General features: G+C 51.3%; 2 protein-coding genes across 2 annotated transcripts; both read right to left on the bottom strand.

Moving 5' to 3' along the window:
- Positions 1-2,876: 2,876 nt before the first annotated feature.
- LOC147987373 (uncharacterized) lies at positions 2,877-3,548 on the bottom strand. The gene has a single exon (XM_087542358.1). It carries the CDS (start codon positions 3,546-3,548, stop codon positions 2,877-2,879), a length of 672 nt encoding a protein of 223 aa, XP_087398484.1.
- A 2,059-nt stretch (positions 3,549-5,607) lies between these two features.
- LOC125535030 (uncharacterized) lies at positions 5,608-7,490 on the bottom strand. The gene has a single exon (XM_048698093.2). The coding sequence runs from the start codon at positions 7,219-7,221 to the stop codon at positions 6,394-6,396; it is 828 nt and encodes a 275-aa protein (XP_048554050.2). The 5' UTR covers positions 7,222-7,490; the 3' UTR covers positions 5,608-6,393.
- Positions 7,491-13,903: the final 6,413 nt, after the last annotated feature.

Below are 13,903 nucleotides of genomic sequence, written 5' to 3'. Positions count from 1 at the left end.
ACGGCGCACAGTCTAAGCGGGCGGGGGCCCGAACTATCCATAAGAGAAGATGCTCTTGGATCGAACGCCGCAAGTAAATATCCGAGGAATGGATGTTATCGAACACCATCCGGTTCCTGGACTTCCAGACCACCCAGAGGATGGAGCACACAGCCGTGCTGAGGAGAGGACGACTCCAAGAGGGGTGGTTGACAGAGAAGGCGCACCATACATTTTCCACCGTGCAATCAACAGGCAAGCGACGACGACCGAGGATACGCGCCCACATCAGGCGCAAACGGGGGCACTCGAAGAAGAGGTGACAGATCGTTTCCGACTGTCCTGGGCAGAAGGGGCAATCATCATAGTCGAGGAACCTGATTCGACGTAGGAAGGCCCTCGTGCGGGTGTTGCCATGCCGCAGGATCCAGGCGAACATCTTGACCTTGAGGGGCATGAAACCGTCCCAGTTGAAGCCATGCAGGGGGAGCCCGCAGCCAGAGCTTTTGATCATATGGTAAACCACCCCCGTCTTGAACTGGAGACAACCCCCCCAAGAAAGGGTCCGCACGTCACTGGCCGCAGAGAACCGTACGCAGTTAAGGGCAGACCAGAGTAGGTGGAGTTTCAACTCGGCAGTTCTAGATAGGCGGTCATGCACGGGAATTGCAGCAGGACCAAGCCGATCGAAGTCCCCCAGGGTCGCGTTGGTACGGAGACAATGGGAGTATGCGGCCGGGAGAGCGGCCGCCAGGGCCCCGAGCGAGGTCCGGTTGTCGTGCCAGATGGATGTGTCCATGCCGTCACCAATTTTCGTCGATGTCAAGGAGCGATAGAGGGGGACCAAGGAAGCGAATGCCTTCCACGAGGGGGTCGAAGCCGCGGGACGGTCGCCCAAGTACCAACGGCACACCCAGACAGTCCATGGGGTACGGACGCCACTGAAGATTTTATGGACCATCTTCAACAAGAGACATGTGTTCTGGACCTCAATATCGATCAGGCCAAGCCCCCCCTCTGAGCGGAGACGGCAAGCCTCGTACCATGCAACCTGGCAGTCCCCCCCAGAGCACTCGCTTGCCCCTTTCCAGAACATGGCCCTTCTGGGACGGTCCATCTTGGCCACAGTCCCCCTCGGGAGGGGCAAAACTGACATGGCATGGGTAGGGATAGCAGCCAGAACCGCAGAAGAAAGTGTCAAACGTGCCCCCTGGTCAAGTGTGTATGTGCGCCACCCAGGAATACGCCGCTCAATTTTGATCGGTAAGAAGTCCAGGGCACTAGCAGGCAATTTTTCATCGGAGAGGGGCAGACCGAGATATGTCTGGGGGAAAGTCGACAGCGGGCAGCCAAGCTCCGCAGCCAGCAAGGCAGCACGTGCGGGGTCGACGCATATGGGGACGAAGGCGCTTTTGTGGAAGTTGATAGTTAACCCTGTGGCCGCAGAGAAGGCATCCAAAATAGATTGTAGCCGAGAAAGCTGCCTCTGATCAGCACGGACCAACAGATGGGTATCATCGGCGTACTGAACAACGGGACAGGGCAGATCATCTACCAGAGGATGCAGTAGCCGGTCAGGGGAGTCATCCTTGACAATCAATTGGTGGAGGAGGTCCGCAACTATTAAGAAGAGGTAGGGTGACATTGGGTCCCCCTGTCGTAGTCCCTTTTTGCACTGAATCCATCTGCCGGGGACCCCGTTCAACAATACTGCCGTTTTGCCGGTGGTAAGGATATTATGATCCAAGAGCACCACCGATCGCCAAACCCGCGCGCCTGCATGATAATACCCAAAGCCTCCCGTCTGACAGAATCGAAGGCTTTCTTGAAATCCAATTTAAGGGCAATCATCGGTTTCCTCCGAATACGACAGCTCTGGACCAAATCCGCCGCGTACAATAAATTATCAGCGATGCACCTCCCGGCAATAAATCCAGATTGTTCAAAGGACACCAAGAGCTCAATAAACTTCTGCAGTCGTGTGTTCAAGACCCGGGAGATAATTTTCATGATGCAATTTTGAAGGAAAATGGGCCGGAACCCATCTGCCGAGAGCACCACATCGCACTTAGGCAGAAGGGTAATAAATGCACGGTTAACACCATCCAGGTCCACCTCACCAGAGTAGAAATCATTCAAGAAATCCAACAGGTCCAGAGAAACTGTGTCCCAAAAGGTTTTGAAGAAGGCAGGGCCGAACCCGTCCGGACCGGGGCTGCTGTTGGACCGCATAGCCCAGACCGCCACTTTGAGCTCCTCCATGGTGAAAGGCCTCTCAAGGTCATCCAGACCAGGCACACGTGCCAAGTACACATGAGGGTCGAAGCTCCACGAAGAGGGGGCGGCAGTGCCCAAGAGAGACGAATAAAAATCCGACAACAGCCTAGCTTTGTCTCCATGGTTAAAGTGAGCGACCCCATCGGCATGTAGGACTTGCATTTGATTTTTCCGAAGACGAGCGGACGCGCTGGCATGAAGGAAGGAAGTGTTGCCATCACCAAGCTTGCAGAGCCGATAAGCATACCGTTGTCGTCAATAAATGTCAAGTTTTTTATATTCCTCGAAAAGGCGCCCCTTAACAGATGATCGGAGGAGGAGCTCAGGGGGCGAGAGTGCACGGACCTCCTCAGTCAAGTCCAGACATTCGATGACCGCATGGCAGTTAGAAACCACCTCGGCGAGGCGCTTGCGTTTCTTGGCCCATTTCTTGGATGCACACCTAGCCCACTTCAGCGACTGGGAAAGCCGTTGAGCCGCATGCCCTCTCCGGTTCTGGGGCCTCGCCCAGACGCTACGGATTAAATTACGGTATTCTTCAGAGAAGGCCCAATAGCTCATACCGAAAGAACGAGCCGGCCAGCGCACGAGAGACAGCCTCGACGACCAGCGGGACATGATTAGGACGTGGTGCGGGTGGCGGATCGAAGAGTCGTGTTAAACAACAGGGAGCCCCACTCAATATTGATCAATGCGCGATCCAGGCGGACAAGAGTTGGATCAGCCCTACAATTGGACCAGGTGAAGCGACGGTCGACGAGGGGAAGGTCCTGGAGCGACAAGTCGTTGACGGCCAGGTTGAACTCCGCAGCAGCAGCGGCATCGAAGTTTTGGTTGTTCTTTTCATCGGGACATCGGGCGAGGTTGAAGTCGCCTACCAGGATCCACGGGAGAGCACATGTTTCAGCAATGGCGCGAATTTCTGCCAGGAACTCAGGGCGCCGTTCCGGAGTGCACGGCGCGTAGACGTTGGTCACTGCAAAGGGCGAGCCATCGGCCGCAAACACAAAGAATGAGGTAAGCATGAAGTTGAGCTCTACGTCCCTCTGGTGTGTGACCAATCCATCGTGCCAGGCAGTCACGAGCCCACCCGAGGCGCCGTTAGAAGCCTTGAAGGATAGCGACGAGAGACCAGGAGGGAGGAAGGATGCCGCTTTACGGGTGGGCACATCAGTCAACTTCGTTTCTTGCAAGCAGACGATGTGGAGAGGATGAGCGTCAAGGTTCTTCTTCACGTCAAGGCACTTGGCTGGGTCATTAAGACCACGGACGTTCCAAGAACAGAGCGCCATTTTCTTAAGCGGGTTTACTGCCATAAAACACTACAGGGACACCACAACCAGCAGACGCGAGACACAGCCCGCCGTGAGACGCAGGGAACATAGCAAGGGGACCCAAACACACACCTACAAGCCTATATACAAGCACACACACAACAACGGGGGGAGAAGCACGACCCACAAGAGATGCCCAGAATGCGACATGAGGTCGCCGACCGGCCTGGCATCTCAAGACCAAAATTGGATCACACCAAGACAGACTAACGCCGAACACACGAGCGCACGAGAGGCACAAACACGCGAGGGGACTGATCATGGCAGTGCGGGCGACACCGGGAACGCTGACAGAATGGCTTCAGTAGTAGAGTCGGGGAGCTCGCACTCGTTGGCTATCATCTTGACCTCCAGCTCCGTGAAAAGAGGGGGAGCACCGGGCTTCACGGGAGCACCATCACCGCAGCGGGCGGCCTTGAGCAGGACGGCACGTTCGAGCACTGTCCGCCGCATGGAGGGCCCGAGGCTACGGATACGCGCACTAGCACGCACCGGAGCATCAGGTTGGACGCGCGCACGCTTGCGGCGCGACGGAGGAGCGGGTGGCGGCACCGCAACAGAGCGGGGTGGAGCTTCAATGGGGGGCGGGCATGACGCCGCCGGCACCATGGGGACAGCCACTATGCCACCACCACCGAGGCGTTTCGGGGCAAACGCCAGAGGATCGCTCGTGACGACTGGATCAGCAAGCAGGTCGACGGCCACGTCCTTCTTCACGCCTTTCACCACGGTGATCTTATCGATCACACCAACAGCACCGGAGACGAGGTTCACATGCGCGAGGCCGCGCGGCCCGTGGGCCGAGGAGCGAGCCATCTCCCGAGGGATGCGGAAATAGCCCGCCCCACCATGGCCCTTGACGAGGAGGTGGAAGGCGTCGTCACAAACAGCAAGCTGCATGACCTCGACGCGCGGGACCCCGTCCGCGGAAATGGCAGAGAATGGAGGAGCCTCCACACTCGCATCCTCAGACACATCAATGCGGAAGTACGCCTCATCCGGGAGGGAGCAGCGGTGGGGCGCGCCGGAGCCGGACGCGGGCAGCGGCACCGCGGGCATCGTCCCGCGGCTGGAGGACCCGTGATGCCAGGTCGAGGGAACACCTCGTGACCCACGGCTCGGGCCACCGCCACCGGCGGGAGGCCCACCACCACCACCACCCCCGCCGGGGCCGCCGCCACCTGCATGCGGGGCGGGAGGCGGTGGATGAGGGGGCACCGAACCATCAATAGGCCAACGACGAACACGTTGGACCTCAACCACAGTGTAGAGCCCGTCGGAGTTCTTGACGTTGAGATCTTGAGGGATGGCGAGGTAGCTTTCGTACTTGATCACCATGAGAACTGCAGCATAGTCACCGCCAGACAGGCATATCTCCGAGATCTCCATGGGGTTGCCCATTCCACCCACCGAGGCGCGTATGTGTGGCCTATTCCAATGCTCAACGGGGTAACCGACCAGGGCAAGCGCTGCATAGCCACGATGGGTGAAGCGGAGCCGGTTGGGGGCTTCCTCATGCCGCTCGAAGAAGACGTTGTGCTCCTGAACTGGGAACGGGCTTTCGTTGACAGCAAATTCACGAGCTGCCGCCGAACGGAATAGGACGAGCGCGGTGCCGTGGGAGCCTTGAGCCGTCTGTGCCTCCATGCCGAGGGGGACCTGGGACAGCAGCGCAGAGCGGACTAGAGGCCCAGGGGAGGTAGCCTCAGGGTCGACGTAGGCGAAGCCGTAGCGCTCGAAATCCCTCATGTCCACCGTTGGGTCTGATGAATTTGGCCTTGTTTGTTTGGGCTTCGGCTTCGGCTTCGACAGAATCAGCTGTGGATCTGATAAATTTGGCACTGAAGTACACCGGGACGTGATTCAGCCCAATACACTGAAAATAGCCCGAATCAGCTTTCGGCTGATTTTTCAAAGCGGTTCTACAATGGCTGTTTGTTTCAGCTTCTGCATTTTCAAAGCTGAATCTGTTCCCTAACAAAGCTGAAACAAACAGGGCCCTAATAGTTCGTCAGTATACATGAACACATTCCTTCGCCGCATATAAAAGATTACAACAAGAGTTACGCATTACACTAGTCTGAAGCAAAAGTAGAATCACATTACACCAGTCTGAAGCAAAATTAGAATCACATTACACTAGTCTGAAGCAACATTAAAATGGCACGCCTCGGCGCTTCCTCCTCCCCGGCAAGGCACTGCTACTACCTTCCTGTGTATCCTGGGCACGACTTGTGACATAATGAACAAATGATTTATGCGGGGGTATCCTTGATTCCCATGCGACCAGAGTGAAGTCGCCATCCGGTCTGATGCTAGGGTCTGCTACAAGCGCCCCTAACGACACACTTGGCGATTCTTCCTTGGGTTTATACGGTATCATGCTAAGTGGATGCGAGGCGAGGTCCGTTATGTCCACTGGCTGGCCTTGTTCTATAAGCAGGGTTGGGTGCACGCCATATATGGACAGGTTTCTTTTGACCAGTCTGATCCCCTTGTTCAGTATGCAACACCAGAACTGAACATCGAGATTCCTTCTCAGCACATCCGCAAACACATTTACTTCCACAAGTGAACCTTGCACACTGTGCAGCACCTTGGTGATTTCATCTGCTATTTGTGCTAGCCTTGGATGTTCTGCCGGGTCTGCGCTTTCAAATGCCAGTGTCTTGAAAAGATACCTCAACTCATCGTAAGATAGAGCGTTAAGGAAAATTGGCTTCACTGATCCAAAACGGGCTACTGTTTTAAATTTACTTATGATGATGATCTTGCTCCCTCTGCCCATCTTTCTGAAAAACGACTAAAAGTTTTTCCAGTCATCGTCGCCTACATCAGAAGCAAACTCAATAACTACCAGCGTTGTCCTCCCAAACATGGTCCTTCCATCGTCAAGCATCCTCAAATGGCTGTCTCCATTCAAGTGCAAAATTGAGGAAAAGCATGAGCGAACCCTTTCGTCACCACACACATGGACAACCAAAGTTTTCTTCCCAACTGCGACACCACCTATCACCGGAATAACTGCCAGTGCATGATCACCAGGAGGGTCGTTTTGCTCCAACAGGAAGCTCAAAAGCTTTTGTTTTTCAGCATGTCGGCTGAACATGAAGTTGTCGGTGTAAAGATAAACATCATATGGCCTTCGAGACATGCGCTCACATCCACCGAGAAGCACAACAAATTCAGCCATGTTAGCAACAGCAATTTCTATGTTTTCCAAGGCACCATGTGACCCCGGGCGCATGGCCTTGTCGTCTTTCACCATTGCTGTTCTAGAACGCTTGAGGGGAATGGCAAAATACAAACTGCTGCTAGATGGGTCGTTGCTGCTAACCTCGTCGAAGCCTGCGGCGTCTTGGAGGGCTCGGTACCTTGAGGCATCGAGCAGGCTGTGACCTCGGTACATGGCCTCCGAGAGCATCTTGAGCTGCATCATCATCCCGGAGTTGGTTATGTATCGAGCATCCGCCTCCTCGACAATGGTGCCAGCTCTCAACAGGACATGCTGCAACCTCTCCACCACCGTCTCCTCTGACTGTGCATGGCTGGAGGAGTGGTACTTCTTCATCAGGAAGGTGACAAATCGACTCACAAGTTCACCTGCAACTGCAGATATGGCAACCTCCATGGCCGGGGTTGATGAGGCACACTTCTGGTTGGTCTGTGGACAAATTTGACTAGGCTGGCCTCTGGCAAATCTTGAAGAGACTCCTGGCAAAATGAAGCTGCTCCAGGCGTGAGGAGTGGGTGGATGGGTGGGTGAGAGACACGTATAATTTTGTTTAAATGCCCAAGCACTGACAAGGACAGGCCAACTGTCCAAGCAGGATGATAAAATAGAAAAAACTGATCGACTAGTATTTGTAAATATTCACGGTAGGTCCATACTGGCAATATGCACCCTTGTTCTTCCCATTGCAAAAAGTATATTTAATCATCTTTGCATTTGACTTTCTTTTCTGCTCCTTTTACATCTTACATATGCCATATCCCATATAATGTGCAATCTGCTCCAGCAAAGTTTGACCGTGAAAGTTGTTTGGACTTTTCCAGATGAACTTCAGTGGAGAAGCAGAGCGCAACTTGATCATTGTCGAGGAAATGGTATGCACCCTTGTTTATCTTGATCAGTGGTGATGAGAGTCGCAGCTCCATACTCCAGTAATCTTTCAAGGGTACATGTAGGCCTGTTTGTTTGTACATTTGCTCCTTTGTTAACTTCATAACCCAATCAGTCTCTGTCCGACATATATTTTGTGCTAGTTCAGTTTTAAATCTTAGACTTTTGCACTTTATGCATTCTTCTGAGCCGATTTCGATCTCCACAATGGTAAAGATGAAATTGTTCTGTGCCTGTAATCCGCAGGATTAGAGCAATCACAGAAGCCTGGGACACCTGAAAACGGACCAAAAGCGCGTCATCATTGTAGCCGAAAACCAAGTGGGGTGTCCTCAAAGAGGACAGCGCAGCCCAAAGTAAGCTCTTTGCCAATGAGGCCCAAAAAAGTGGGCTTTTGTCATTGCTTTCAGATAGAGTGGTAAACCTGGACGTTCGATGACTTGATGTTGAATATCGTCCCGTCTTTCCAGTTCGTCCTCGCACGTCGTCTCACTGGATGCACGAACACATGAACAGAACACGCCACTAACCCGTGGCTTGTTTTATTACCGTGGATATTGTGTGGACCGTGCTGTAGAGGTTTAGAGAATAGATGCAACTCACGATATATTGATCGGGTGCATATGCACGTATATATATAGGTACAAGGGTAGCCACGTCCTCAACTATACAAGGGAGGAGGACGGCTTGTGGTATAAGAAATATACATGCAATATACATATCTCAACACCCCCCCGCAGTCGAAGCGTCGCTACGACCGACGCAAAGGCTGGATCGAAACTCCTGAAAAAGGGCCGTAGGCAACCCCTTTGTAACGCCCTCGATGCGGCTATATCTCCCACGTGTCGAAGCACGACTTAGAGGCATAACCGCATTGAAAGCAATGTCGTAAGTGAGGTAATCTTCACACAACCCATGTAATACATAAGGGAAAAAAATACATAGTTGGCTTACAATCGCCACTTCACACGATTACATGAATAAAGCATTACAACAACCAAATACAATCAGGGCCCGACTACGGAGCCAATATAAAAGAAGAACCCCAAATGCGACACGGTCCCCGATCGACCCCAAGTGGGCTCCACTACTGATCAACTAGAACGAAACAACACAAAGGACAAGATCTTCATCGAGCTCCTCCTGAGCTTGGTTGCGTCATCTGCACGGACTCATCGGCACCTGCAAGCTGGTTTTGGAAGTATCTGTGAGCCACGGGGACTCAGCAATCTCGCACCCTCGCGATCAAGACTATTTAAGCTTATGGGTAAGGTAAAGGCATGAGGCGAAGCTGCAGCAAGCGACTAGCATATATGGTGGCTAACATACGCAAATGAGAGCGAGAAGAGAAGGCAAAGCACGGTCGATAAAAGTATGATCAAGAAGTGATCCTATAGCAACCTACGTCAAGCATAACTCCAACAACCGAGTTCACTTCCCGGACCCCGCCGGAAAGAGACCATCACGGTTACACATGCGGTTGATTCATTTTAATTAAGGTCGACTTCAGGTTTTCTACAACCGGACGTTAACAAATTCCCATCTGCCCATAACCGCGGGCACGGCTTTCGAAAGTTCAAATCCCTGCAGGGGTGTCCCAACTTAGCCCATCACAAGCTCTCACGGTCAACGAAGGAATAGACCTCCTCCCGAGACATTCCGATCAGACTCGGTATCCCGGTACAACAAGACATTTCGACAGGGTAAAACAAAACCAGCAACACCGCCCGAATGTGCCGACAAATCCCGATAGGAGCTGCACATATCTCTTTCTCAGGGCACACTCAGATGAGCCAGACGTCGGGTAAGCCAGCCCAGAGTTACCCCTGGTAGCCTCGGACATCGCTCAGTTGGACCAACACTTAGAGAAGCACTGGCCCGGGGGGGTTAAAATAAGATGACCCTTGAGCCGGCCGATTCAAGGGAAAGAAAAGGCTAGGTGGAAAATGGTAAAACCAATGTTGGGCATTACTTGAAGAGCTTTACTTAAGGCGAACTGTCAAGGGGTTCCCATAATAGCCCAACCGCGTGAGGAACGCAAAATCCGGGAACATAACACCGATATGACGAAAACTAGGGCGGCAAGAGTGGAACAAAACACCAGGCATAAGGCCGAGCCTTCCACCCTTTACCAAGTATATAGATGCATTAATTAAATAAGATATATTGTGATATCCCAACAAGTAAACATGTCCCAACAAGGAGCGACATCTCCATGTTCCAACAAGGAACAAACTTCAATCTTCACCTGCAACTAACAACGCTATAAGAGGGGCTGAGCAAAGCGGTAACATAGCCAATCAACGGTTTGCTAGGACATGGTGGGTTAGAGGTTTGACATGGCAATTTGGGAGGCCTGAAAGCAAATGGTAGGCATCGTAGCATTGGCATAGCAAAAGAGCGAGCAACTAGCAAAGCAAAGATAGTAGTGATTTCGAGGGTATGATCATCTTGCCTGAAATCCCGCAAGGAAGAAGAACGAGTCCATGAGGAAGACAAACAGACGTAGATGAACGGATCCTCACAACACGACGTTACCGGAATCAACCCGAAGAAGCAACACCGGAAAGAAGCAAACAATCATAGTAAACAACCACCACATAAATATGGCATGATGCACAATCAAGTATGATGCATGTCCGGTTTAATGAAGCATGGCATGGCAAAGTGCACAAGCAAACCTACAAATTAAGTGGATCTCAATATGCAACTCCGTTGCATATTGACGAAACACCACATCAATTATTTAATTCTCTCCGGGTTAGGTACTCAACAATATTAAATGTTATTAAACATGGCAAGACGTGAAGCATAAGTAAACTAACTATTTAGGCAAGTTTAAAATGAGGACGGAAATAACAAACAACATTTCCGGAAAATCCCCATATGCATATAGCAATTTAATGCAAACAACAATTTAAAATATTTTAAATGTTGTTATCATGATGCGGATGACGTATGCAAGTTTTATGCCATTTTATGAAAATGTTGATATGAGAATGTTATGAAGCATTTGTCACCGTGGTGGAAGAAAGGGGTGCCACGGCAACGAATCCGAAAATGATGCCACGGCAACATATCGGTTCCGGTAGCTCATTGAGATATCGGTGCAAAAGAAGCAAGTATGCGAAGCGAGTCATGCAAGGATGGTGGGGTGATCCCGGCAACCGGGTTCCCACATGTCGTGACGGCAAGGCAAAGAGGAATGCGCAAGGAACAACTCGGACATGGTACAAACACGGGCATCTCATACTACACACATTCGTTCTCGGAAGGTCGTCTCGGGGTTATACCTTCGAAGCGTGCATTTTTTTGAAGCGGATCAAGTTCGTAGAGGGAAGTAGACGTTCTCGCGATGTAGTGGAAGTAGTGGTACACGACGATGGTAGAGGTACTCGTTGATAGTCGTACACGTTCGGAGAGGAACTTGGCGTTTCCATGTTCTTCGGAGTCATTGTGTAGCCGTTTGTGTCGTAGTCGGACTTGACGAAAAACACACCGGCTGTAGTGGTACACGGCTCGTAGATGTCCGGATCACCGGAAGAGGTACTTGACGTCCACGGAAATTAACAGCGGAGGCCACGGGTCTCAGGTCTCGGGTCTTGGTCCTGAACTTGAGGAGGTCGACGGTCGAAGTGGCCCACGCGAGCACTCATGCACGGGTGAGCGAGCGGGTGCTGATGCTCAGGCGACGAGCAGGGAAAACAGAGGCCGGCGGCAGGGACTTGCAGCGAAGCGAGATACGCCGGAGATGAAGAGGGCGGCCACGGGACGGGCGGATCCGGCAGATGGGCGTCCAACCCGGCTGGTGGCGGGACGAGGGAGTAGAGCAGGAGGCAGCGGGGCTTGACGGAGGGAGCTTGCGAGGGGCCATGGCGAGGAGGCAGAGCTCGCGGCAGGGGGTGGTCCGCCACGGTCTGCTACTGCTCCTGTTGGCGAGGCAGCGAGGCCACTCGGAACCAGAGACGGAGGGAGTCGGTGATGGAGACACTCCAGGCGGCGGTGGCGAGCACGGGAGCTCCTCTCCCTGGTGCTAAGCGTGCGACAGCGCTAGGAGACGAGAGGGACAGGGTCGGGCGCGATGGAAGGAGGGACCGGCGTGGGATCTAGGCAGCAGAGGGAGGAGGGGCACGGATTGGGAGGCGCGGGCGCTCTCCTGGAGCTCGATGCGTGTGGTGGCGGCGCTGAGAAAAATGGATGGGAGGAGGAGGGAATGAGAGAAAGGGGATCGGGCAGGGAACGAGAGGGAGATAGGCTAGGGTTCGCTCGGGCCTTAGCTGTGGGCCGGCTAGGTCAGGCCGCAGGTGGGCCTAGTGGAGAGGGAGGTGGCGCCTAGGGAGACTGGTGGCTGGGCCTTAGGCCTAGGCTGGGCTTCTCTCTCTCTCTTCTCTTAATTTTACTCTTAACAAAAACAGAGACAAAAAAATAGGAGAAAGGAAAAGAGAGAAGAGAAGGTTAGAGGAAGAATTTGGGCACGGGGATAATTTTCACGGACTCAGAAAAATGAGCACGGTTCGGGAAAATAGAAAAAGGTCAAGTTTGAAAGATTAAATTCAAATTCCTTTGAATTTAATTCAAAAGGTTTGAACTAGGATAGGTTTTTCGAAGTGCCCAAAAATGTTGAGAAATTAGGTGGAGCTCCGGAAAATGATGAAAGGACATGTGGCAAAGTTACAGGCCAAGAGTTGAAATAATAAAAGGCATTGGGATTTTTGCAAGTGTGTTAAGGTAATTCCACATAATTGGAATAATTACTATAGCTCTCTAAATATCGAGAGGAAAAGTTGTAAAGAGAATCACCATGTGAATTCCCTCGGTTTAAATGGATCGACGATCCATACGGTTTATTTAGTTGAGATAAGAAAAGAAATGACATGATGCAATGCACATGATGCAAAGATGAAATGCAGCGGACCAAACAAAACACACGACGAAACCCGGAAACCCTAGAAGGCAACTGAAGCTCCGGTCTTGGGGCGTTACAACACTCCACCACTACGAGAGGATCTCGTCTCGAGATCTAGAATGGCACCGGAGGGACAACGGAAGAGAAAGAGAGGAGGTAAAACTAATTGCTTCTTTGACAAACGAGTGAAACCAAAGAAACCTTGAAAAGGTTAAGCCATTTCGAGAAAAGAATACAACGGCGATGAACGAAGTTGAAAACACTCCGTTAGAAAAGAGGGACAAGAACATTGCGAAAACCTTGAGGTTGAAGGGAAGATATATATTGAAAACACGCCGGTTAAGGAAGGGGATCAATGTAGACCAAATTCGAACAGCACTCCGGTTGAGAAAGGATGCAAGACTTGATAAGGCGAAAAGGATTTGAGCAAAGGGGCACAACACTCCGGTTAAAAACAAGATAGAGAGGGAAATAATGGTACAATTTGGGCAGCACTCCGCCTGTAAATGGAAGGAATTGAACTTGACAAGATGGGAGGATACTTGAAAAGAGGTCACAACACTCCGGTTGAAAGGATAAGCACTAAAAGAACACGATCCTGATAAAAACAAGAAGATGGGTTGAAGAGATCAACATCACAATGCCTCCGGAACAAAAGTAAGAATGGAATGGAATGAACGAAGGGGAACACGATCTTGAGGGAGCACGCTTACAAAAAAAGCTAGAACGGAGTTGTTGGAAAACCAACACCGAAAAGAATAAGCTTGATATGGTATTGTGGAGTACATCTCAAATTATGATTTGAGCACCTGCCACTCACGGGAAATAGAATTGGATTGATATCAACAAGGAGACGAGGAAGTATTTCACCGGGAGGATAAGGAAGAACTTGGGTCCTTTATAAGCACCATAGATAGCAACAATCCTTAGGGAAGGCTTAAGGTGAAATATAGCCCAAGATAACTCCAATGAAGAGATTAATGGATTGGAAACGATGTGTTGAGCGAAGAGAAAATGATGGATTTAGATATGTCACTCTTGAAAACCTTGTGATCCATGAAACACGAAGGAAAATTATCAACAATGACATAACACCACCTCAAAAGATATGCGTGAAAGAATTGCACTCCGGATTGCAAGATGGAGAATTCTTGAGCTCCTCTGAATAGAATCTCAATGAAAATTTCAAGAAGGAATTAAATCCTTTATGAACCCTCATGTAGAGCCTCCATGAAGAATTCCGGTTAAAAGAATAACGAAAAGAAAGAGAAGATGAAAACACAA

The sequence above is a fragment of the Triticum urartu genome, chromosome 2A (genome assembly GCF_056163025.1).
Source record: "Triticum urartu cultivar PI428250 chromosome 2A, HENAU_Tu73, whole genome shotgun sequence".
NCBI classification, from domain to species: Eukaryota; Viridiplantae; Streptophyta; class Magnoliopsida; order Poales; family Poaceae; genus Triticum; species Triticum urartu.
This window is presented reverse-complemented; position numbering and strand designations above follow the sequence as displayed.